At 44.5% G+C, this 26,503-nt stretch overlaps 1 protein-coding gene across 1 annotated transcript; it reads left to right on the top strand.

Annotated features, from left to right (window-relative positions):
* The first annotated feature begins 11,385 nt into the window (after positions 1 to 11,385).
* On the top strand, positions 11,386 to 17,012 carry Nr2e3 (nuclear receptor subfamily 2 group E member 3). The gene is made up of 8 exons (XM_015480224.1): positions 11,386 to 11,497; positions 11,995 to 12,121; positions 12,272 to 12,375; positions 12,463 to 12,684; positions 12,815 to 12,972; positions 13,807 to 14,053; positions 14,309 to 14,414; positions 16,880 to 17,012. The coding sequence occupies exons 1-8, from the start codon at positions 11,404 to 11,406 to the stop codon at positions 17,010 to 17,012; spliced, it is 1,191 nt and encodes a 396-aa protein (XP_015335710.1). The 5' UTR covers positions 11,386 to 11,403.
* The last annotated feature ends 9,491 nt before the right edge of the window (positions 17,013 to 26,503 follow it).

The raw sequence follows: 26,503 nt of genomic DNA, 5'->3' as shown, positions 1-26,503 counted from the left end.
GTAATGATTCCTTAACTGCCATGAGCTAAGCCAGTATGAAAAGAATGCAGCAGAGCAGGCACAGAAGAGTAGCGTGGTGTTATTACCTGCCCAGCCCAAAGCAACTCCCACCATTCAGTTGATTCCTATCTCCATGTTGTGAAGGGCAACTGAGTTTCAGCAAAACATTCTCCCATCAATGTTGGTTTTAATTCTGCTTTGAAGTCATGTTTTTATTTAGTTAGCAAATTCGTTTTGATTTTACTATCATATTAAGAGTTACCCTTCTACTCAGGAAGTGCTGGAAGCTCTCTCTCGGCAATCAAGATGGCAAAAGGCCAGTCATTACCTGCCCAGGCCTGTCCGCACCAGGGCTCTTATGTGGTTAGGTGCTGCAGCCTGGATTCAGAAATGGTCAATTCGTTTGTTCTGCCGGTGACCACACTGTGAGGGAGCAGCAGGCAGGTCTGTGTCCAGAAAATTCCCAGGCTCTCAGGTTCTGGGCATCTACTCCTGAGCATGACAGGTGCTCCCAGGAAGCCACCATCATCTCCACTATTCCTCCAAGCATTTTAGAGCTCCCTGCCTCTCATGGCTGCTAGGAATTAACTCAACAGGCTCCTCCACTTTATCCTGCCCTACTCTGAACATCTGCTGGATAAGGTGCCCTCTCAGTACAAACAGTGTTTTCCTAATCCTGTTGCTTTCATACTTTTTTTTCCTACTGTAAAGTGTAGCATGACAAAGACTCTGGACCAAGCATGACTGGCAGAATTTCATCAGTGTGTAACAGACCCTCATAAATGACAGGTTTTCGAGGTTTAACCTAATGATTGCACCTCATCTTAATTCCGTAATATTCCTCCAGCTCATTGCTCACCAATTTCCAGTAATCTGATCCTTAAACAAATCACTTCTAAAATACACAAAAACCAAAGTGTAACCCAAAACTCTGTCTCCATCTCAATAATTCTTGTTGGAGCATAGGAAATCCTTTTGGGGGGAAATACTGTATACTTTAATGCCAAGGTGCCATTCGGTGATTCAATACAACAAATCTAATTCCATTCTATTCAACACCCATATTCTGGATGTTTATGAAACATTGGGAGCTCTAACACACATGAACCAATGTATCAGAACAAAATTTAGCAAATGTTCCAATGGGATGGAGATGCCACCTCAATGTTACACAATGTCTCCTGATCCCATTATATAAGCTCCTCTTTAGTTCTTTGGTAAAGGAAACAAAATTGTGCATTAAACACTGGAAAACTTTGCCAGGACTCGTCACTGAGTTTAAACCCTCTGCCTCAAGTTGCAAGTATGTACTGATGACGTTTTCTTTTCTACAACTTCAAATCCTCAAGAATGTGCTAGAATTGGGGGGAATAAAACAGTCTAGGGAGCTGGGGAGAGCTTCTCTCAAGAGATAATGCCTCCATCTTGTGGTCTTTCTGGGCGTTACAAGTGGGTCAGACTACTCATATTTTGTAATTACTGGTACATGTAAGTTACATCTGGAGAGAACCTTAATTCATGTCCTCTACCCTCAACCAGGTGAGACTTGTCTATTATTTACTCACTATAGTGGCCCAGAGAGGGAAAGAGACTTGTTCACCCCACCCAGCTAATAGGTAGTCTCTTACCCAAGGTTCCTGCAATCCCCTTGTTCCTTTTCAGGAAAAGGAAACTTTTCTGCAATCAAAATTCTAACAAGTAGAAAAGATCAAAAGCAAGGGTGTTCTGGTGGAAGTGACATAAGAACCCACCCTTGCCAGCCCACCTTAAAAACCATTGTCATACACCAGGGGCTGCGTTTCTGGCCAACAAAAACATGACTGGAACCTCAAGAGTCATCCCTGGGAAAAGAGCATTCCAATCTCAGGGAGTTGATTACTTTGTCCCTTTTATTAAAACACATTCTCTTTGTCGATTATTAGCAATTCTTCATTTTCACATCTTTCTTCCCAGAGTCTCTAAATTGATTTGTTTTCAGTTGCAAGTAAATGTTTTGACCTCTTAGGACGGAATGGCCAGTGATGCCGGCGGAGGGGAAGTGGGCAGCAGCGTGCAGGGGCCTGGGGGCTGGCGGGAGCCGTGGACACCAGGGGGCAGGTCGACCCTCTCCTGCAGGTCAGAGAGGGGTGCCCAGCTTGGAGCGGCAATCTTCAGGGACCCTGGGCTGGCTACCTCCACTCAGTAGCTCAACAGATAATTATCAGGCCCTTCAACAAGACACAAATTTTTGGCTCTCATAAAGCTTGTGGTCTCGGTGGAGGTCACAGGCCATCACGAGTGAACGATGGTTTCTGATCATGACTGGGATGTGGGGAGCCATCGGGGTTGAGGAGAGACATCAGAGCCGGTGTTGGGGTGCGAGAAGGAGTCAGCTGGAGAAGGAGGAGAAGGGCATTCCAAGTCTCCAACATCCGGAGTAGACCGAAAGGAAGCGAGGCACTGCTTCCCCTGGACAATGCCCACCGCGGCTCCGCCCCGGCGCGCCGCACCTTGGCTCCGACCAGGAGGGGGCGCTGAGGCACAACAGCCAAGGCGCTCCACGCCTGCGCGGGGATTCTCCTCTTCGGTTGCAGCGGGGACACCTCGCAAACTGCGTAGAGAGAGGTAGAGAGGTGAGAATTGTCAGTGAAGACAGGCTTAGCGTGGAGGTGGTGGAAGCAGAGGGGAAAAGGAGAAAAGATTTGGAGAGTGTGTCCAAAGTCATCAACCACATTTCTTGTTTCACTTTTGTTATGTAAAATTTCAATGGCAAACAAAATTAGAAATATCAGGTGGAGGGGCTGGGGATGTGGCTCAAACGGTAGCGCGCTCGCCTGGCATGCGTGCGGCCCGGGTCCGATCCTCAGCACCACATACCAACAAAGATGTTGTGTCCGCCGATAACTAAAAAATATAAATATTAAAAAATTCTCCCTCTCTCTCACACACTCTCTCTAAAAATAAATAAATAAATAAATAACAGGTGGATAAAATACCAAGTCCTCCTGTCATCAGCCGTCAGTTTTATTATTCTCAGTTCAGTCACCTGCTTCCATTCTTTTTTTTTTTTTTTTTTAACTTTTGCTTGTAAGCTTCAAAAGCAAATCCAAGACACTGAGAAACTCCTGTAAGTAGTTCAGGATAAATCTCTAGCAGGTAAGGATTCTTTTTTATTAGACATAACTGCAGTGCCATTGTCATAGAAACTAAACAGCTTTAATTGTATTTGTTTTAAACATTTTATTTTCAAAATATTTTCACACGTCCAAGAAAAATATTTTAAGCTTCACTGTCTTATGCAGGAGCCTCGCCTTAAGATCATGTTTTGGGAAGAACTGATAAATCACACACCAGAACAAACAAAAATGATAGGTCACAAATTTACTGTTAGAAGTTTCCTTTGAAATTAGACTGCCAAAGCCTAGCACCATGGCAAAGCCTATAATCCCAGAGACTAGGAAGGCTGAGGCAATATGATCTCAAGTCCACGGCCAGCCCAGAAAACTTAGCAAGACCCTCTTTCAAAATTAAAAAAAAAAAAAAAAATAGAAAGAACTGGATGCCCCTGATTTCAACTTTCAATACTGATGATGATGCAGAGTTCATGTAAGAAATTCTGTCTAAATAGCACAAAAGAGAAAGGACAGCATATGTGAAGGCCATGTGTTGGGAAGAAGTATGCTAGGTACAGGGATCCTAGAGATCTTTGTTGCCAGAGCACGGAGCAGGGCAGGGTGCAGCTGTGCCACCAGGACCCTCCTACAGATTACGATTTAGGGAGAAATGCTTTGAGCATGTGCTTTTTCTAGAATGTCTTTCTAAAGAACATATCCTTCATGTCTGTGGAGGGGCATTGGATATGTGTTACCTCAATTTAACATTTTTGCCAAGTTAATAAATATAGCTAATAAAGAATATGAGAAAACAGAACTTACTTCAATATCAAAAGTCAGGCGAGGGACTTGAGTTGTGGCTCAGCGGCTAAGAGCTTGCCTAGCACGTGTGAGGCACTGGGTTCAATCCTCAGCACCCCATAAAAGTACATAAATAAAATAAAGGTATTGTGTCCATCGATAACTAATATACATATATTTTTAAAAGTCATGTAGGAAAATATGCCACATACTACCTTTGAATACTGTTCATCTTAAGAGTTCCATTTGGGAAGTTTCTATCTATCCTTGCAGCTGTCATGACATTGTCTGGGACCTCAGGAACAAACCACAATAGACACAGGTGCAGTGGCTTCCTTGTGCCAGCACAGCACAACTCAGCCATCCATGGTCATGTGACAGTCTCAAACCCCATGTGTGCATTCCTGCACACACACGCACATGCACACAACCACAGCAACTCCCAGTCGTGCCCAGTGCCACCCCAGAGCTATCCGTTAAAAGCAGACACAGAAAACATGAAAGTTTCCCCCACAGAATGTCTTTAGCCTTTCTCTATGAATTTTATTATATTCTGCATTCAGAATCTGCAATCTCTGGCTGGGGTTGTGGCTCAGCGATAGAGCGCTTGCCTAGTACGTGCAAGGCCCTGGGTTCGATCCTCAGCACCATATAAAAATAAATAAAGTGGGAGTATTGTGTCCAACTACAACTAAAAAATATTAAAAAAAAAAAAAAAGAAAGAAAAAAGAATCTGCAATCTCATAGAAAAACTGAGAACAGAAATGCCAGTTCAAAAGTAACTTTCCAGGGCTAGCTCAGTGGTAGAGCGCTTGCCTAGCATGCATGAGGCACTGAGTTCGACACTCAGCACCACATAAATGTAAAATAAAGATATTGTGTCCACCTAAAACTAAAAAATAAATATTTTTTTAAAAAGTGACTTTCCACAAATAAAGCCCAGAATATCTGCTTTATCCTTTAGGCCTAACCAGAGACAAGAAACATCTGGAGAAGATTTCCTTTATTAAATGTATAAAAGTATAAAATAGCCAACTTAGGTGATTGAATTTGGATACCAGATCTGTCACTTACACTCTGTCACTTACTAGCTGTGTGACCTTGGGTAAGTGGCTCAACCTCCCTGTGTTGTCAGTTTCCTCTGTAAGATTAAAATAATGATAATACCTCTCCAATGGTGTTGTTCTAAGGATTAAGTTTGCACATATAAACACTGAGAATTTAAATTTATTAAATTTTCTTAATAGATATTTTCTGTAAGAATTATTCACAAATATTTCAAATTAACTGATCTCATTCAAAAATTTGAAAAGTTGTTTTATCTTGATTAGAACTATACTTGGTCATTATTAAACAATACAGAAAACTATAAAGAGAAAAATAGTACAAGATTCCTTCAGAAAAAACTCTTTGAACACTTTGATCAATCTTCCTGATAGCTCCTGAGTCTGCACAACATAATGAGGAAGAGCGCTGCAGCCTCATGAACCTGGGGCTCCCAGGGCAGGGAGAGCCCCAGGGGTCCTGGGACATGTGCTTCCTGCATTTGTGAGAACAGATGCAGCGAATGTCCTGTGAACACAGCTGAGGCCAGTCATGCAAAATCTCCCTTCTCAACCCAGGCTGCTTTTGCCCCTCAGGGGGACATTTGGTGATGTCTGAAGTCATCTTGGATGTCACAACTGGGGTGCTCCTGGCATGGAGTGGGTAGAGCCCAGGGCTGTTGCTAAACATCCTAAGCATCTCGATTGTCAGCTCCCATAACCGAGAGTAAAGTGCCAAGATTGAAAAACCCTGTCGTAGGCTGTTTCATTCTGGGAAGAAATAAATATCATAACTAGGAGGGTCAGTCAGCTATTGTGCACTGGCATGGCTGTGCCTCATGTTCAATTTTTAAAATACTTCTGTGCTAGTTTTCAGATAGCTCTCCACCCCACTCCACTCCCTGGGGAACCCAGATCCTCTCCTTAGCCAAGGTTTTATGCCTGGTACAGCAGGTGCAGGGGAATCCCCAGGATGGGCCCACCCCCACTGTAGGCTGCAGCTGTTCCCATCAGCAGAGGCCCAGGCCTGACCAGCTGCTGGAGATTTCAGCCCTGCCCTGGTTTAATGAGGGAAAGAAAATGAGACATGACCAACTTTGCATCCTCACCCCTTAATTTCTTCATACATATTTCCTTTTAGTCTTATTATAGGTCATGTTGACTCCAAGTTCCCTTTCTCTTTTCTAGAAATGAAATGAACTTTCTTTTGCCCTGACTGTAATTGCAATACATATTTATTATGAAACTGTGAAATGAGAAAGGGAAATTTCTGCTTGTGGTGAGAAAATCTGCCGTGGAGTCTTCAGAATGCTCTGCTAGAGAACTGAGAAGCTCTTCTGGGGAAAGCGGGACTCAAGAGGAGGGAGCAGCTGACCTAGACATGTCCCTGCCAGTCATCTCCAGTGCAAAGGAGGCAGGGGGTCACCTGGCCATGAAGCCTCAGGACAGACTGCTTTGTGTCTGCTCAGGCCTTTGAAAAATTTCAAGGGGACTTCACTAGCCAAGGGCTGCGAAGATTGTGCAAGGAAGTATCTGATTATTTCTAAATGTTATCTTGAGAAGAGAATAAAGAAGATTTGTTGAGAAGCGTTCCTGCTGGTGTCTGCCTCTTAGAGTTCTGAATCTTCTATTCCTCGCTCTAGAGAAAGAAGCCATTGATTCACAGAGGTCCTGCCAAGGAGAAAATCGTCCCATGATCTTGGCCAGAAATTCCCCTGGGACACATGAAATCAACCTATAAGCTCTGTTTTGTAACTGGCTTTGAGTTGGAAACACTTCGGGCATACGTCCATGTAAATGAGTATAGAAATGCCACCATGGCTGCTGGCATGCCACAGCAGAGATGGAGCGTAATTTAGCCAGTTGTCTGCAGATGGGTGTTTTACTAAAATTGCTGCAGCTGCAAGTTTGATTAAATCTTTGTGAAACTGTCTGCGGGGAAGGTTACCAGAAGCAGAGTCCCTGGGTGGCCAGCTCTGGAGCCTGTGCACTTGCCATGAGCTCTGCCTCAAAGACAGTGAAGACAACTGTACAGAAGGGAGCATTTTCAAGAACTCCCAGATTGAAACATGTTCCCTATGCTGTGAACAGGACTTGTCCCAGACCCAAAGCCTGCAGCTGCTGGGATGGAAATTGAGGCCAGCTAGCCTGACCATTGGCCAAATCATCCAGGAGCCACTCCCCGCTCCCTCTGGCAGGACCCAGGCCATGCCTGGGACATAGTGATGCTGTGTTTGATGGCCCCAGCTGGCTGGGGCAGGTGATTTACCTGCCAGGGCCCCAAGAAGGAGGTCAGTTCTGCAGCCTTTATCATGCACACCACCTTCTTCCCCACCCCCACCCACCCAGGCCTTCAGGGAGTCTGAGGAAGTTGCTGACCTGTCCCCTGGGGGAATAATTGTATTAATGATAAGGTGGCCTCTGGTGGCTTCCGTCAGCAGATTCAAGGCTTTGAGCTGAGTAATCCTTTGGCGTCTACCCCAGCAGCTGGCGGTCACAGATTGAGGGCCACTGCACCCCCCTCAGCCTCCAGGCTCTGCTTTCCCCTGCACAGGGCTCAGCTGGGGCCAGGCCTCACTTGCCAGAGAACCCAGAACGGAGGGCCAGGCTTACAGAGGAGCTCAGCTGGCATTGAAATGATTTGAGGGGTTGACAAATTAAAATTAAAAAAAAAAAATAGTGTAAGAATAGGCAGTCAAATACTGCAGGTTCTTTCGTAGGGTTTTGCTGTTGTCGTTTGTCATTCTGAGTAATACCCACTATAGAATATCAGGAAAATACAAATTTAAAGACAGACTTCCCATCCAGTAAGGGCCTTGTGATCCACATACTCGGCTAAACTAAAATAATAAACCCATCCCTGGAATCTCCCATCTGGACAGAGAACATTGGCCTGGAATGATTTCAACATGAAGCCTGACCTGGGTCAGAATCTCTCTAGGAGAGAACAGGTGAGCTAAGGTGAGGGCTGAACAGGTCTTAAAGGATGGGCAGGTGAAGCAAGAGTGGGAAAGACCCTTTCTCTGCCCAGCCCCGTGCCCTGACTTCAACACCTTCCCCACTGTCCATCTGTGGGGTCTCCTGTGCCATGGATCAGTCCTCATATAGCCTTCTCCCAGCCTTCTCCCCGATGAGGGCCTCAGGGAAAATCCTACACCTGCCAGGACCACACACCTCCAAGGTCAAGGTCCCTAACCTCAGCTGTCCGCAAAGCTCCCCAAAACCCTGCTGGGCCCCTTCCCTACTAGGGCTGCCTCACAACTTGCCCTCCCTCCTCAGCCCCTGCTCAGTGTCCCCATCCCCGAAAAGAGGCCTGCTGTGCCTCAGACAAGGGAAAAACTCCATCCTCTGCTCTTGGACCAGCCCCACCCCTTCCTCCCCTCCATCTCACCATGTTACAAAGCACTTCCTCTAATCCCACCAAAACTAGAATTGAAAGGAGGTGTGCTGGCCCCACACCTGTCCCGAAGGCCCTGGGTCCCCTGATTCCTTCATAGGACCCCCTGCCAGGCATGCTCTGTGTCCCCCATGAGACTGCAGGGTGGATCAGCGTTTGGTCCACACCCACTTGGGGCTTCACTCTGTCTCTCCCTCGCCTTCTCCTTTGTATCTCCTATTTAAAAATGAATTTCTCTTTTAAAATATTTCTGTCTCCTTCCCTCATGGCCTGTGTGCCGTTCTGTTTCTCCCTCTCCTCCCTGACCCCTGCTCATCTACTCTGGCGACAAACACCAAAGGAAGCTGCTCAGGCTGCTTCTTGGAGAAGATTCTGTGGGAAACAGGAGTTTGGGGATCAGATGCAAATTTGCAATCCCCATCTCTGTCTCCAACCTCTACCACCGCTCAATAACGGTGTGACTTGAAGCAAATTATTTAGCCTCCTCTGTTGTTTCCTCAGCTGTGAGTTGAGGCTAATAAGGGCAGCTCCCACCTAAGGTTGCTTAATGTTTGAATAACACATTGCAAGTGTTTGTGTAAGAACTCTTCACATGCACTTCCTGCATCTTACTATTGGCAGGGACCTCATGGAGCACTTGGATGGTAAAGCTCCGATCTTGACTTTTCTCCTTCATCTCCCAAATGCGCAAGAGTCCTGAGCTCCTCTCTGCCTATTCCTTGACTCAGTTACAGACCCTCAGCTCATCCCTAGATATTCTTTCCTTGCACTGGTGATCCCTCAATCCTGGGACCCCACTTCCCATCTTTGTGCAGATCTGTTGGGGATGGGTTGGCTGTGGGGCCAGTGAAATTGGACTTCACAGTGGAACCCAGGTGGATCTATAGATGGGGAGCTCAGGGCAGAGAAGCACGTGGGAGTCTGGGATTGAGTGGTCCTGGAAGCAGTGGATGTACACAAGATTGCCCGTGGAGAAGGGGATAGACTTGCGGGGCCACCTCTGGGCATGTGGAGGTGATGACAAGTTTAGGTGATGACCCATTCTCCGGAAGGATCAAGTGATAGCCTTCAGGAAGCAGGAAGTGCTCAACCAAGTTCAAAGACACTGCTTTGGCTCTGACTGCCAGGTGGAACTGGAGACCTTGTCCATGGAGGGTCCTGAAGAACCTCCTGCAGGAGGAGGGCAGGAAGGGTAAGGACAGAAGAGAGGAGGGCCAGTGAATGACCTCCACCCTATGGCCTCGATCTCCTGAGGCTCCAGAAAGCAGATTATCCTGCAAAGCCTCCACACTGACTTTCAAAATCCCCAATAGTGCTTCTGTGTCACAGGGAGGGTTAACCCCGCTTACATGAGGGCCATGCCCTATGGCGCCTGTCCCCTTAACTCCATCATTCTTCTAGAAGCTGCATGTTCCCTGGGCTCTAAGGCTAGGCTAGCCTCCTCCCCATGTCTATCCCCTGTGCAGACACCTAGGCCAACATGAGGATTTCCTATCTGTCTTGGGCATGGGGTGGGGCTTGAGGAGGAGGTGGAGATGGAGGTGGAGGAGCAGGAAAGAAAATATATTTCCTGAGTTTTGCTCTGATTTTCTCAGTGACCCTGAGAAACGTGAGTAATAGCAAGACCCCACCATTTATAATGCTTTTAGTAAGCACTCTGTGAGAACCACTGGTACTGTGTCCACCTACACTACACGCTGCAATCCCTTTCACAGATGAGGAGACTGATGTTCAGGCAGGCTGACACTTGCTCAGGAACATGTGGCTTGTAATGGAGCAAAATTGTGAGCCTGGGTCAGTCCTTACACTCTCCCCTCACACCCCTCTGCCTGCTGGGGCCCAGCGTCTGGTCTGTCCCTGCTCCACCCCTCAGAACTGCTGTTGGTCTTGAGCTGGGAAGGTGGGCCTGGAGGGCAGCAGAGACCAGCCTGCCTAGGGACTGGAGGCCAGGTCAGGGGAGGAAGGGGAAAACTACCTGAGATCCTGGAGCCAGATGCAGGCAGCTCTGTCCTCACTCCCTCCTATCTTGCAGGCCCAGTGCTCCAGGCAGGTGATAAAAATGCCTATCGGCTTCTCTTCTGCCACCTCTCAGGCCTCCTGCCTCCAGCTAGCCTCAAACCCTACATTGGACCTGATTCTTCGGGCATCTGAGGATTGCTGACCTTTTGGGTGGGGAGGGGGGCGCAAAATCCTCAAATCATGGTCCCCAAGCAGGTCTTTTTTCAAGAAGCTGAGGTGAGAATCATCAGGGTAGAGGGTTCAACTGTTCAGGACAAAAAAAAATGAACACCTACACACAGCGATCCACACAAACACAGGGCCACACACATGTGCATACATGTGCACATGCACACAAGCACACACACACACACACACACTTGCCTTCAGACACATGCTAAGCACCTCAAAAAGATTAAAGTCATGGTGGTGCACACCTGTAATCCCAGCTACTCAGAAGACTGAGGCAGTTTGAGACCAGCCTGGGCAACTTAGTGAGAGACCTGTGTCAAAATAAAATGGGTTGGTATATAGAGCATTTGCCTGGCATGTGCAATGCCCTGGTTCAGTCCTCAACACACACACAGGAAAAAAAAAAATTAGAGGAACTGCACCTCTCTCCAGGATTTGATATTGAATGACAAATAGCTGAGAGCACAGCATAGTTGGGACCTGGGGACATTGGATAACCCCAGAGCTAGCATAGGGACAGCAGGACTTACTGGCTCCCAGGGGCACCTTGGTAACACTGCAGGTGTGGCCAGTTGATCCCCTGTGGAGACAGTAAAGATTAAGAGGATCATAAACTGTGCCCAGCAGCTCCCTGAGAGAAATCTCCTCCAGCCAAAGCTGCTGCTGTGAGGGCCTGGGGAAGTTTGGAAGGCTCCCGAGTCCAGACAGAGAAGAGACCCAAAGACAGAGACTGCTAGAGCCTGGGAGAAGGAGAAGCAGAAATAGAAGGGGGAAAAGAATAGAGGGGCAGGTGGAGAGCAAGGCAGAGGCTGGGCCCACCCAGCCACACAGCCAGCATCCTTGGCAGCTCTGGGGCCTCCAGGGCCAGGCTAGCAGTCCGATGAGCTCCAGCGTGGCCACAGCTGTGCCTACCACTGTGACTGCCTCCAGGAAGGAGTCTCCAGGCAGGTGGGGCCTGGGGGAGGATCCAACAGGTATGGCTTTTCTTGGAGATGAGATCTGGGCCCTTAGGGAACAGAATATGTGCCAGACCAACTTGGGTCCAGCCCCAAGGACTGTGGGCAAATGTGAGGGGAATGTGCTGGTGAACCCAGAATCCTAGACACATGGAGGTGGGCAGAAAGGGCAGGATACTGAGCTGATGGGAGGGAAAAACCAAGAAGCACCCTTAGGACTTGGAGGCAAAGGGATCCCTAGAGGTGAGGTCAAGAATTATTTTATGGAAATCTAAAGTCACCCACAGGGAAGGAATGGGAGCTGGGTGGGTGGAGGCAGGGTGTGTACCCTTGCTGAAAACTGGACACGGAAGGAGGAGGGCAGGGAAGCATAAGAGGGAAACATTTTTCCAGCTGGGAGCAACAAGGGCACATCTAAATGTGGGAGATCAGGAACCTGTGGACAGGGAGAGGGATGTGGGGGTGGAGGGTGGGTGGAGAGGTTGAGGGGCCCAGCTACTGCCTCTGTCTTTCAGGCGTGGGCCCCTCACTCCAGTGCCGTGTATGTGGGGACAGCAGCAGCGGGAAGCACTATGGCATCTATGCCTGCAACGGCTGCAGCGGCTTTTTCAAGAGAAGCGTGAGGCGGAGGCTCATCTACAGGTGAGGAGGGTAGGCCCTGCTGGGTTCCTGCCCACTAGGGTGCCTAGGACAAGTAGAGGTTGTCAGGGATGAAGGAGCTAGGGCAAAATGTCCAAATCCATGGTCCAGAGCCTGGGACACTGACCCCCTGGGGCTCCCTGTCCCCTGCAGGTGTCAAGTTGGGGCAGGAATGTGCCCTGTGGACAAGGCCCATCGCAACCAATGCCAGGCCTGCCGATTGAAGAAGTGCTTGCAAGCGGGCATGAACCAGGATGGTGAGTGGGGAGCACAGGGAGCCGGGAAGGGCAGAAGAGACAGGCAACGTGACCACTGCAGGGTCCTAAAACTTCCTCCCTCCCCAGCCGTGCAGAACGAGCGCCAGCCCCGAAGCACGGCCCAGATTCGGCTGGACAGTGTGGAGTCAGATGGCGAGCCCCGCCTCCAGGCCCTGGTGGTGTCTCCAGCCCAGGCAGGGCCCAGCCCACAGGGCTCCACACCTGCATCCACAGCCAGAGGCCTGGGCCACCACTTCATGGCCAGCCTCACAACGGCCGAATCCTGTGCCAAACTGGAGCCAGAGGATGGTAAGTGGAAGGACGACTGAGGGACGGACCAGGGGCCTCTGTTCATTCTAGAGCCTCACAACCAGGTCGTGAGTCTTCCCTCCCATCTCCATGGTGCAGAGACTAAGGTCACAACTTCTTTCTCCAACAGCTGATGAGAATATTGATGTCACCAGCAACGATCCTGAGTTCCCCTCATCCCTCTGTAGCCTGGACAATATCCATGAGACATCAGCTCGCCTGCTCTTCATGGCTGTCAAGTGGGCCAAAAACCTGCCCGTGTTCTCCAACCTGCCCTTCCGGGATCAGGTACACTGTGCAGCCTGCCTGCTAGAGCTGGCTGGGCTGGGGCCAGCAGCCATGAGAGTCATCCAGATTGGGGACACTAGCACCCTTGTGCTGGTGAAGAGTGATGGTGTGCACAGCTCAGATAGTGACAGCTGGAGACTTCTCTGATTGAGTTGGTGATAATCAGGGGTAACAGTATTAGTGCACATCTAGGGGACAATGATGGCCAAGGGTACACAGAGGCCCAGGATTTGAAGGCAGTGCCTGCAGCTCCCAGGGTCTTCTTTCCTCCAGGATAGACTGCTGGGCCCACAGACTTTCTGTATGGCACAGAGCACTATGCATGTCCTGAACACCATGAGTGGCCAACTCTAGGCCCCCTTAGAGCATGAGTTCCCGTGATGTCAGGGCTTGAGCGTAAACACAACCTCTCCACATCTGGTATGGCCTCTGGGCTTTGGATGGGCAAGCAGAGCTCGATGAACCTGGAAGAGGCACAGAGGGCTAAGCCTTCAACCAGTCTGTGTTTGGAAGAAGCAACTCAGAAGATTCAGGCTGAGTCTTTGAGCACACTCAGCTTGGTCACTCTTAGGCATGTCCCTGAGACTGCCTGGCATCCCATGGTTCTAGGCTATTCCAAATGTCCCAGCTCTGGATGAAACCCATAGTGTCTCAGAGACTAAGCAGCTAGGCCAGATAATGCCAAATGCCAGAGCCAAATGCCAGACAGAGGTCAGGAGAGCATTCTGAGCAACTAGGACCAGCCCTTCTGTTCCTGGAGAAGGTGGCAGAGGCTCCAGGCTGGCTGGAGGAGCTGTGTGTGCACTGCAACATTCACACCCTCTCTGAGCACAGGTGATCCTGCTGGAAGAAGCATGGAGTGAACTCTTCCTCCTTGGAGCCATACAGTGGTCTCTGCCCCTGGAGAGCTGCCCACTGCTGGCCCCACCAGAGGCTTCTGCCACCAGCAGCTCTCAGGGCCGGTTTGCACTGGCCAGCATGGAGACACGCTTCCTGCAGGAAACCATCTCCCGGTTCCGGGCATTGGTGGTGGACCCCACGGAGTTTGCTTGTATGAAGGCCCTGGTCCTCTTCAAACCAGGTACTAAGTCTGGGCCTAAACCTTCCAGAGAAATGGTTGGGATGGAGACTAGGAATTCCAGGGACTTCTTTCTGCCTTTCACCATCCCTCTACAACCCAACGTGTGCACAGATGTGCCAGTTTCTTTAAGGGGTGGGGGTATGCAGGAGGAGAGAGGTGTGACGTCCCCAGAGGCCTCCTCTCCATGACTGTGAGGAGTAGAGCAGGCTGGGGAGGTCCTGGAAGGGGAGCTCACGGTTGCCACTTCTCCCCCAGAGACACGGGGCCTAAAGGATCCTGAGCACGTGGAGGCCTTGCAGGACCAGTCCCAAGTGATGCTGAGCCAACACAGCAAGGCCCACTACCCCAGCCAGCCCGTGAGGTGACCTGAGCACATGCCTACCCACCCCCCCTATCCTTCCTCTTTTTACCCTGCTCACATCTCTCACATCACCTCCGGTGTCCCCCTAATAGGACAAAGGTCTCCATCCAACCAGCATCTACCCAACATCTCCCATGGGCCAGGCACAGTGCCAGATCCTGAGAGAGGATCAAGTGTTCATAAAACAGAGCTGCTGCCTTCCAGGGGCCACCTGACACAGTGACCACACTGAAAACAGAACTTCCCTAGTCGAGTAGAGAGGGTTGTCTGTGTCTGGGACACACAGACTCATAGGGGTAGCAGGTGGCAGGCAGAATCAGGAGAGACTTGGTGAAGGCAGGGCTGGATTTGGGAGGAAGGGTAGGGTCTAACAGAAAAGAACGCATCATTTACAAAGTTTGAGAGGCTTCTTCTTAGAAGTCCAGTTCAGAAGTTATAACAGATTCCTGCCAGCAACAAGATAGTAGGTTAGGCCAGAAAGGGCCCCTGGGACCAGACCGGTCAGGACTTTGAATGCCCCCCCAAGGGCCACATCTGATGTGGGAGGCAGAGGTGACCCCCTACAGGTTTTTCAGAGGAAGGTGTCATATACTGGCTGAACCTCATAAAGACTGGCATGGCAGTGGGGACAGAGTGTACTCCCAGGGGGCCAGAGCAGCTACTGCCACCTTCCAGGGATTCCGTGGAGTTCTGATCTTTGAGAGTGGCCATAAATGCCATGGGAGTTGGAGTGAGTCAGATTTAGCAATTAGATGGAGGTAAGGAATGAGGGAAGAGGAACTCTTTGGGAGTGAGTATTCAAACAATAAAGAGGAAATTTGAAAGTAAAAGATGGCTTTGAGGGAAGTTACAATGTCTTGAGGGAGGCACAGTGGGCATCCTGTAGAGATGCACTGCATAAGCCAGCAGGCACTCACACACTCATGTGGAAAGTGGTTTGGAGGACAATAGCTGCAGGCTGAGTGTGGCAGGGGAGAGCCAGGTAGAAGCCAGTGCTCTGGGACCGCCCACCTTGACCCAGCACCGGGACACACACAGGAGCCGTGTCTGGACCACTCAGCCACCAGGCATCTGTGAGCTATTTTAAATCTATTATCTGCATTTTCTGGGGGCTCTTGGCTGTTGTCACTAAAGAAGTGAGCTAATATAAGCACCCTCAAATCATTTCTCATCTGAGACCTGATCATAAGAAGAGGTAATTTCCCTTTCAGAAGAGTCCAAGTAGACAAGATCTACACTGAGTTGCCCAGGAAGATTAAGGTAGAACAATTCATCACTAGTACCTTGAGACCTGACAGTCAGAGACATTCAGCAGCTGAGCCTTCAAGGTCAAGTTTCTGTTGAGACCAGCTCCCAGAGATGTCCTGCCTAGCCTGTTGATTTTGTGTCAAATTTTGAAGTGCTGGTTAAGATTTCCTGTTACTTCCAATTACAGTTCATTACCTACTATAGGCAGAACTGAGTGTTAAGATAGTAGTTGGATTCTCTAAGTCAGCTTATTTCAGTTTTAAAAAATTCAGGATTAAAGAAGAAATGCATTTTTTTGTTATAACCTAATATACATATAGACTCTGAAACACAATTCTATCAAGTGATACCTACCTTACTTTGTACAATTTACTCTGGTTCTATTTTATTTTAATAAAAGGTGGGTTGTGTCCCTTTAAATTTAATTTCAGACCCATTAAGTGGATGGATACCTGTGGTTTGAAAACAGTTATATAATTATCATACAGTTACTTCTTCCTACTCTTCGGATCAGAAAGACATAAGGGGGAGGCAGATAGGAGGGATATCATTGCTCACTGTCACTCACCTGAGATCACAAAAGAAAGAAAGCCCCTGGTAGGCAAGGTGAGCTCAGGGGTTCATGGGTAGTGGAGGGTCTTCCTATGGAGATGCAGGCGGGTGCTGAACCAGCAGTTGTCCCTTGTGGAGCTTTCTCCTGGACACTGGGCATTGGCCCAGGGAAGGTCTGATTCCACCATCTGTCTCTTTTTTTGCCTTAGGGGCACCTGCTTTGGGAAATGGCTCTGATTTAAGAGGGCAGTAAGTTTTTTCTGGACCAAGGATCTCAGTCAACCGAATTCTCCCTGGACTTCATTTCCAGTAATGGCTACTATTATCCTATGCATTTTTATGGACAGGAAATTATATTCTTATATACAAAACTGATCATGTAATTATCATAATATACAGTTATACTCATAATACTATATTCATATACAGAGTTAATATAAATGACTTTTTGCTTTATAATCGTTACACATGATATACAATACTCACTCACTGTTTTCATCCCACTTCTGGGGCTCCAGGTAGGTGGAGACAAGCCCTGTAGTGAATGGGGCCTTTCTGGGAGGTCCTCTCCAACTTCCTTCCCTGTCTTTCCTGGGAGGGTGCTGCCCTAAGGATTAGTGCTCAGAAGCTGGGGATAAAACTGATGGTCCCTCTCTCCTGTTCAGGTTTGGGAAACTGCTCCTACTCCTCCCGTCTTTGAGGTTCATCACCTCTGAACGCATTGAGCTCCTCTTCTTCCGCAAGACCGTAGGGAATACGCCAATGGAGAAGCTCCTTTGTGATATGTTCAAAAACTAGTGGGAGTAGAAATAAATGTTCACAACCACTCTGGGCAACAATCTGCTGAAGCTAAACATTTGCTTGCCCCTTGACTCAGCAATTACACTAATAGGTATGTGTTCCCAGCAGAATGTCCCCTAAAAGATATGAATATTCATAGTAGCTTCATTCATGATAGCCCCAAACTCCACAATGACAGTAGAATGGATTAATATATTGTGGTGTATTCACATACTGAAACTAGCAATAAAAAAGAATGAACTACAGATATCTGTGACAACATGGATAAATGTCAAAGGCAGGCATGAAAGTTGAAGAAAAGATATGAGTTCCTTTTACACAAAGTTGAAGACTGCAAGACTGATAGTGGTAGAAGCTGGAATAGTGGTTGCCTATGGGTGGGTGGGTGTTGATGAGGGAGGGGCCCCAGGGAGCCTTCTGGTGTCCTAGAAATGCCCTTCATTTTGATCCGGGTGGGAAATTCATAGAGGGATTCATACCTAAAAATTCTTTGAGCTGTGCACTTAAGACTTGTGCACTTCTCTGCACTTCTTTTGACTTCAATAAAAATGTGAAAGAAAGAAAGAAAGAAAGAAAGAAAGAAAGAAAGAAAGAAAGAAAAGACAGCAGGGCATGGTGGCTCACATTTGTAATCCCAGTGACTCAGGAGGCTGAGGAAGGAGGATCCTAAGTTCAAGACCAGCTACAGCAAACTTAGCTCAGTGGTAGAGCGCTCCTGGGTTCTAAAAAAGTACTAAAAAAAAAGTTAAAAAACAAACAAACAAATAAACAGGAAGATGAATGTGGTCAAGCCTGTCCCTTCAAAGACAATGAAGGAATGAGTTCATCTAAGTCAGAGTCCAGGTGCAGTGAATTCAAGCTCAGTGGGAAAATCTCCCACAGGATTCAACAACCAGCATGGCACCTCACCTTTCCCAGCACCTCTCAATCTTTTTCTCACTTATCTTTCTTCATCCCCTTCAGAAATAAAGGTGAACATTGTCCAACTCAGTTCAAGGCAGTTACAGGCACTTTTTTTTTTTTTTATAAAAAAAGGCTATTACTTCTTAATTTCTCTTGGAAAGATGAAGCTCAGAAAAAAAACCTCATCCCTCAGGAGACCTAGAAAATAACTTAAAAAGTCAAAACATGTTTATATTTATATATCAGCAAACATATGTTAAATATACAGCAGGTAGTGAGCTGGTAGTGAGCCAGGCACTTAATAGGCATTCTTATTTAATCTCAAATTAACTCTAGGGGAGGGACTGATTACTGCCATTTATAATAAAAAACAGAGACTTAGGACTGACACCTAGGTGTGTCTCGACTTAATGCTGCTTAACTGACACTACCTGCTCCCTTTTCCCCCTCTACTCTGGAAATGGTTGAATAATTCCATTGCATTTTCTTCCTTCAGAGAAGAAATATATGAGTCAAGAAGGAAAGAGTCATGTGAGAAATCCTAGGGGTCCTCTGCCCTTTGGCCTTTTTTGAATTCTGCCAGCTGCAGTGATAATCACGTCTACTCTGCAAATGACAAGCTAGGCTGGGCCCAGAGAGTACAGTGAACTCTCACCAAAGCATGCAACCTGCTTGAGATTCTCTATCTTCTAAAAACATCAGACTGTCCTTGGTTACTTGGGTCATCCAAGGTTTATAATCCAATAGTCTACTATTTATAATTCCCCATCAAACTTTTACCCCAGGGGGGTGCAGTGGCCTCATAAATTGATTATTTTAGGTATTTTGTCACATGCTAGAAAGCTAACATATCATATTTCTCAGAATGCCCTTCCCCTTTGATTTGCTAATGGATGGCTCTCACAGGAGCTTTGGAAAATAAAAGAGAAGTTGATTTTACTCTGGAGAGTTTGCAACCAGCTTTGTGAGGCCCTGGGAGATTTCACCTCAGCCTCCTTGCTAGCTCTTCTTTAGAGCTGTAGTAGCTTCCAGGTGAGCACTTGAGAACTTCACAACTTTAAGCTGGCTCCAGCGTTGGCTTTCTTGACCTTCCTGGGAACTTTTCTGACTGCTGTTCTTCCAGTGTTTATGTCAGCTCCTAATTTCTATATCAATCCTTCTCACCTGGAGTATACTGAGTGACTTTTTTTTTCCTGACTAATATGGTACAGTTGATTTCAGAATTGATTCAACTCTGTGATAAATGGTCTCTACTGAAATTCTGATGGGTAATGGCTCTTTTATTGCATTTTAGGCCCTTGCTAGGAGAGGGGATAATTGGAAGGTTCTTCTTTCTTGTCCTTAATGCCAGAAATGCCTCTGGTTGGGAAGCACCACAGAAATCATCCTCATGGGCCTATACAACCCTTTCTTTTCAACTGAAACTGCAGTTTCAGACTTATGGGTGCAGTGGCACATGCCTGTAATACCTGCCACTCAGGAGGCTGAGACAGGAGGATCGCGAGTTCAAAGCCAGCCTCAGCAATGGTGAGGTGCTAAGCAACTCAGTGAGACCCTTTCTCTAAATAAAATACAAAATAGGGCTGGGGATGTGGCTCAGTGGTCAAATGCTCCTGAGTTCAATCCCCAGTACACCCCCCCCCAAAAAACAAGGAAGGGCAGAGAACGACTTAAAGATATGAAGAAATGTTGAAATTGATAATTATTACCTGAGAGTCAAACCCAGACACTGTGGATGTCTGATCTGCATTCAGTGGACATCATTATTTTTTCTCCACTTGGAATGCAAGTGCCACAGGGTATAGGGACCGTCATTGTGGATTTGTTCTTTGTTGTAACCGAACACTGAGCACCGAGGACAATGCCTACAGGTGCTTAGTGTCTGTTGAGTGCAGGGATAAATAGCCACATGGAACCTGAATTCTAGAGTTTGAGTAATGTGGCATTAAGGAAAAACTCACTACCTTTTTTTTCCCATTTCACCTTAAACCTGATTTGGCATTTGGGAACTGATACTATTCAATATCTAAGTGCCCAGGACCTTTCATTATGTGCTAGGGACCTGAGAGTCAACAAGACAGGCACACACTTGCTGACATACAGCTGCCAGCAAATACTGGCAGCTATTGAGAAGAAAAAAGAAACCTAAACCAGTTCAAGGTTCAAGAAACTTCCCAGTGCCTTTTACACTGAGAACTGAGAGTCAGTAGGACTTATCCAGGAAAGGATATCTAACTTCCAGATAAGAGAACTGAAAGGAAAGGGAGGAACCAGGAGACGGGCAAGCGAGAAATGAATGACAGAGACCAGGCAGAGATACACAGGACCGTTTAGTTGTCAGAGTTGACAAATAAGGGCCATCTCTCCATAGACGGAGAGAGGTAAAACAGGCTTGGGGTCTGGGATTTTTATGAGGCAGGCTCAGGAATCAGAGCAGGGCAGGTCCTGATGTAGGCAGTTAAGGGTGGGCTTGGTATGAGGGAGTGGTGAGCCCTTCTCCCAGAAGAAATAGGTCACTGGAGGTGTACCCTGGCAGGGTATGTCTTCTTCTTGGACTTTCTCTCTGACTTTCTCCATCTCCTTTGTGGCTGCAATGGACTGAAAAGCTTTCCTCTGTCATGTCCTTCTATTGTAACATTTCTGCCTTGGAGCCTGATGACCACTCACTGAAACCATGAGCCAAAGTAAACCTTTCCTTCTATTTCTCAAGTATTTTGTCCCAGTGACAAAAAAAAAAAAAAAAAAAAAGACTAACACAATTGTGTTTGCTTTAGTTATTTGGGGTCTTCTCGACTTCCAATGAATTCTTTCTAGATCTGTGAAAAATGTTATTGGTATTTTGATAGAATTACATTGACTCTGTAGATCACTTTGAGAAGTATGGACATTTTAGTAAGATTTTTCCAATCCAGGTACATGGGAGGTCTTTCCATCTTTTAGTGTCTTCTTCAATTTCTTTCATAAGTCTTTTGTGATTTTTCATTGTATAGGTCTTCTTTTTCCCTAGATAAGCTTATTCCTAGGTTATTCATTTATTTATGGCTCTTGTGAAAGGAATTGTTTTCCTGATTTAGTTCTCAGTAAATTCATTATTGGTATATAGAAAAATCTTCTGATTTTTATATGTCAATTTTTGTATCCTTTCACTTTGTTGAATTCTTATTTCAGTTCTAATAGTCTTTGGTGGAGTTTTTAGGGTATGTATATAAAGCATCATATTATCTTCAAAAAATAATTACCTCCGTTCCTATTTGTATGCCTTTATTCCTTTCTCTTGCCTGATTGCTCTAACTAAAAAGTTCAGTATTATGTGGAATAAAAGTGGTGAGAGAAGACACCCTTTCCTTGTTTCTGATCTTAAAGGAAATGCTTTCAGTTTTATCCAATTCAGTATGATCCTGACTACAGGCTTGTCATAATACATTTACATAAAGTTGAGATATGATCCTAATTTGTTCAGGACTTTTATCATGAAAGGATGTTAAATTTTATCAAATCCCTTTCCTATATCTATTGTATCTATGATTTTTATCCTTCATTCTGTTTACATGATGTGTTATATTTATTGATTTGTGTTGGTTGAAGAATTGTCCTTGGAACGAAACCAACCTAATCATGATCTTTTGATATGTTGTTGAATTTGATTGCTAGCATTTTGTTGAGGATTTTTGCATCTATCTTCTTCAGGGATACTGCTCTATAATTTTTCTGTTTTTTTTTTTTTTTTTTGGTCGAATCCTTGTTAGGTTTTGGTGATGAGGTGATGCTATTTGCTAATCTTATAGAATGAGTTTGGAAGGGTTCTTTATAAGCCTGGTAAGATTTACCAGTGAAGCCATCCATTCCAGTGCTTTTCTTTCTTAGGAAATGTTTTATTATTGATTCACTCTTATTGCTTGTTATTGGTTTATTTGGATTTTTTATATCTCTTGGTTGAATTTTGGTTGGCTGTATATATCCAGAAATTTGCCCCATTTCTTCACAATTTTCCAATTTGTTAGTAAGCATATACTTTTAAAAAAAATTCTAATGGTCCCTTTTATTTTTGAGGTATTAATTGTAATGTCTCCTTTTTCATCTCTAAGTTTGTGTATTTGTATCTTTTCTTTTATTCTTGGTTGGTAGAGCTAAAAGTATGTCAATTTTGTTTATCTTTTCAGAGAACCAATTTTTGGTTTCGTTGATCTTTTGTATTTTTTTAATTTAGTCTCTATTTCTGCTTCTATGTTTATTATTTCTTTTCTTCTAATTTTGGGTTTGGTTTGTCCTTGCTCTTCTAAGTCCTTGATATGCATTATTATGTTGTGTATTTGAAATTGACCTTTCATTTTTAAAAATTTTAATGTGTTCTTTTTAGTTATACATGGCATATTTCTTTATACAAGCATGGAATATATCTTATTCTAATTAGGATCCCAGTCTTGTGGATGTACATGATGTTGAGATTCACTGTGGCATATTCATATATGTACATAGGAAAGTTATGTCAGATTTATTCCACTCTCCTATTCCTGTCCCCTACCCTTTCCCTTCATTCCCCTTTGTCTAACTCAATGAACTTGTATTCTTCCCCTAGCCCCCCACCCCTTGTCGTATGTTAGCATCCACACATCAGAGAGAACATTCAATCTTTAGTTTTAGGGGGATTGTCTTATTTCACTTAGCGTGATAGTCTCTAGATCCGTCCATTCACTGGCAAATGTCATAGTCATTCTTCTCTATGGCTGAATAGTACTTCATTGTATATATAAATCACATTTTTCTTTATCCATTCATCTGTTGATGAGTACATAGGTTGGTGAATTGTGAATTCACAATCAGCTATTGTGAATCGAGCGGCTATAAACATTGATGTGACTGCATCACTTATAGTGCACAGATTTTAAATCTTTTGGATATATACCAAGGATTGGTATAACTGGGTCAAATGGTAGTTACATTCCTAGTGTTTTGAGGAATCTCCATACTGCTTTCTAGAGTTGTAATACTAATTTGCAGTCCCACCAGCGATGTATGAGTGTACCTGTTTCCCCACATCCTTGCCAAAATTTATTGTTACTTGTACATTTGATAATTGCCATTCTGACTCGAGTGAGGTGAAATCTCAGTGTATTCTGCCTGTGTCCTGTGTGGGGAGGGAGTAGGTAACTGTTGGAGGTGGGCCAGCTATGAAATAAAAGCTATGAAAGTAATATTAAGTAATTAAAGACAAAAGATGAGAATTATATATTCAAAAGTGAGGACATTTATGTGTGGATAGATCTGATGGATCTGACCCTAACAAAGAGAAAAACCCACTCTTGCTTTATTGATAGTGGTACAGACCACAAAGGGAATCAGTAAGGAGCTCCTTCAGGAAAAATCAGGTTGTTTGGTGCTTGGCAGGTTATGCTCATCTCCAAGTGGCTGTGTTTGAACCTGTGGCTGTGAGCTAAGGCAGGGTTCTAGAGTGATCTGGGATTTCTCAAAACAGGGAATTTCACCCAGGAGCTCACAGAAAAGCAGCTTCCCTGACTTAATGGCTCAAACAAAATCCATAGTTCATACACACTCCCAACAAGTGAAGTTTTAACTTGCATTTCTCTAATTGCTAGAGATGTTGAACATTTTTTTTCAACATCTGAGAAAATGACCATTTGTATTTCTTCTTTTGAGAAATGTCTGTTTAGTTTTTTTGCCCATTTATTGATTGGGTTATTTGTGGGGTTTTTTTGGTGTTAAGCTTTTTGTAAAAAAAATTTCTTTTTAGTTGTACATGAACACAATAACTTTATCTTATTTATTTATTTTTATGTGATGCTGAGGATCGAACCCAGAGCCTCACACGTGCCAGGCAAGCGCTCTACCACTGAGCCACAATCCCAGCCCCTGGTGTTAAGCTTTTTGAGTTTTTGTTTTATTCTGGATATCAATGCCCTCAGGAGCAGATAGCAAAGATCTTCTTCCATTCTGCACACTCACTCTCCATGCTCTTGTTCCTTTTGCTATTCAGAAGCTTTTTAATTTGATGCTGACCTTCATTGATTTTTCATTTTATTCTTTAGTGTTTTAGGAGTCTTGTTAAGAAGTTGGTTCCTGAGCCAACATGTTGGAATCTTAGGCCTACATTTTCTTCTAATAGGTGCAAGGTTTCCAGTCTAATACTTAAATCTTTGATCCACTTTGAGTGCAGGGTAAGAGATAGGGATCGAATTTCATTCTTCTACAGATGGATTTTCAGTTTTCCCAGCACCATTTGTTAAAAAGGATCTTTTCGCCAATGTATGTTTTTGGCATCATTGTCTAGTATCAGATAACCATATCTGTGGGTTCATCTCTATGACCACTATTCGATTCCATTGGTCTTCATGCCTATTTTGGTGCCAATAACATACTGTTTGTTACTATAGCTCTGTAGTATAATTTAACATCTGGTATTGTGATGCCTCCTGCTTTGCTTTTCTCACTAAGGATTGCTTTGGCTATTCTGGGCCTCTTATTTTTCCAAATGAATTTCCTGACTGATTTTTCTACTTTTATGAAGAACATCATTGGGATTTTAATAGGAATTGCATTAAATCTGTATAACAATTTTGGTAGTACAGCTACTCTGAAAATATCAATTCTGCCTATCCAAGAACATGGGAGATCTTTCCACCTTTAAGGTCTTCTTCAATTTCTTTCCTTAGTGTTCTGTAGTTTCCAGTGTTTATTTTTTAAGGCTACTGTGAATGCAATAGTTCCCTAATTTCTCTTTCAGCGGATTCATCATTGTTGTATAGAAATGCATTGATTTGTGGATGTATATTGCTACTTTGTATCCTGCTACTGTGCTGAATTCATTTATGAGTTCTCTGGTGGAGTTTTTTGGGACTTCTAAATGTAGGATCATGTCATCGGGAAACATGACATGATATAGTTTGAGATAGTTTGAGCTCTTCTTTTCCTATTCATATCCTTTTAATTTCTTTCTTTTGCCTAATTGCTCTGGCTAAATTTTCAAGGTCTATGTTGAATAGAAGTGGTAAGAGGGCATCCCTGCCTTGTCCCAGGTTTAAGAGGGAATGCTTTGTTTTTTTCCATTTAGAATGATGTTAGCCTTGGGTTTATTGGTGCATTATAGCTTTGATGATGTTAAGGTATGATCATACTACCTCTAGTTTTTCTAGTGTTTTGAACATGAATGGATGCTGTGTTTTGTCAAAAAGTTTTTTGCTTGTTTGTTTTGGTACCAGGACCTGAACTCAGGGGCACTCAACCACTGAGCCACATCCCCAGCCCCCATTTTGCATTTTATTTAGAGACAGGGTCTCACTGAGTTGCTTAGCGCCTCACTATTGCTGAGTCTGGCTTTGAACTTGCAATCCTCCTGCTTCAGCTTCCCAAGCTGCTGGGATTACAGGTGTGAGCCACCATGCCTGTCCTGTCAAATGCTTTTTCTGAATCTTTTGAGGTAATTATGTGATTCTTATGTTTAAGTCTCTTGATGTGATGGGTTAAATTTATTAATTTCCATATGTTTAACCATCTTTGCATTTCTTGGATGAAACCAACTTGATCATTGTGCACTATCTTTTAAATTTGTTTTTGTATGTGATTTGCTAGTATTTTATTAAGAATTTTTACATCTGTTCATCAGGGATATTGGTCTGAAGTTTTCTTAGTGTGTCTTTGTCTAGTTTTGTTATCAGGATGATACTAGCCTCATAGAATATTTGGCAGAGCTCCCTATTTTAATATTTTATGGAATAATTTGAGGAGAAATGGTGTTAGTACTTCTTTAAAGGTCTTGAAGAACTCAGCTGAGAATACATCCAGTCCAGGGCTTTTCTTTGTTGGTAGGCTTTTGGTGTATCTTCAATTTCATTACTTGAAATTGATCTGTTTAAATTTTCTAGGTCCTCCTGGTTCAATTTGGGTAGGTCATCTGTCTCTAGAAGTTTGTTGATGTCTTCCAAGATATTCTAATTTAATGGAGTATAAATTTTCAGAATAGTTTCTATTTATCCTCTGTATTTCAGTATTGTCTGTGGTGACATTTCCTTTTTCGTCATGGATTTTAACAATATTAGTTTTCCCCACTATCTTTTAAATTTATTTTTCATTTAAAAAAAATCCTTGGCTTGGCTAAAGGCTTATCAATTTTGTTTATTTTTTAAAGAATCAGCTTTTGTTTCCTTGATTTTTCGAATTGTTTTTTTATTTCAATTTCATCGTTTTCAGCTCTGATCTTAATTATTACCTGTTTTCTACTGATTTGGGTTTTGTTGTTTGTTTTTCTAGGATCATGAGATATAATAATGTTGTTACATTATTATTTGGTGTCTTTCTTTTCTTTTAATGAATGAGCTCAATGCCATCAACTATCCTCTTAGAACCACCTTCATAGTATGTCCCAGAGATTTTGTTATGTCATGTTCTCATTTACCTGTTAAGTATTTTTTTCACCCTTGATTTCTTCTGCTAACCATTTATCTTTCAATAGCATATTATTTAGTCTTATTGTTGATTTCTAATATAATTCCATTATGTTATGATAAAATGCAAGGTATTATCTCTTTTTTTTCTTTTTCTTTTCTTTTCTTTTTTTTTTTTTTTTTTTTTTT

The sequence above is a fragment of the Marmota marmota genome, unplaced genomic scaffold (assembly GCF_001458135.2).
Source record: "Marmota marmota marmota unplaced genomic scaffold, marMar, whole genome shotgun sequence".
Lineage (NCBI taxonomy): Eukaryota > Metazoa > Chordata > Mammalia > Rodentia > Sciuridae > Marmota > Marmota marmota.
Note: the sequence above shows the minus strand (reverse complement) of the source record. Positions and strands in the feature narration are given on the sequence as shown.

Coding starts and splice junctions, on each gene's coding strand:
- Nr2e3 (XM_015480224.1), top strand. CDS start 11,404: ATGAGCTCCAGCGTGGCCACAGCTGTGCCTACCACTGTGACTGCCTCC. Junction 12,122..12,271: donor AGGCGGAGGCTCATCTACAG/GTGAGGAGGGTA, acceptor TGTCCCCTGCAG/GTGTCAAGTTGGGGCAGGAA. Junction 12,685..12,814: donor CAAACTGGAGCCAGAGGATG/GTAAGTGGAAGG, acceptor TTTCTCCAACAG/CTGATGAGAATATTGATGTC.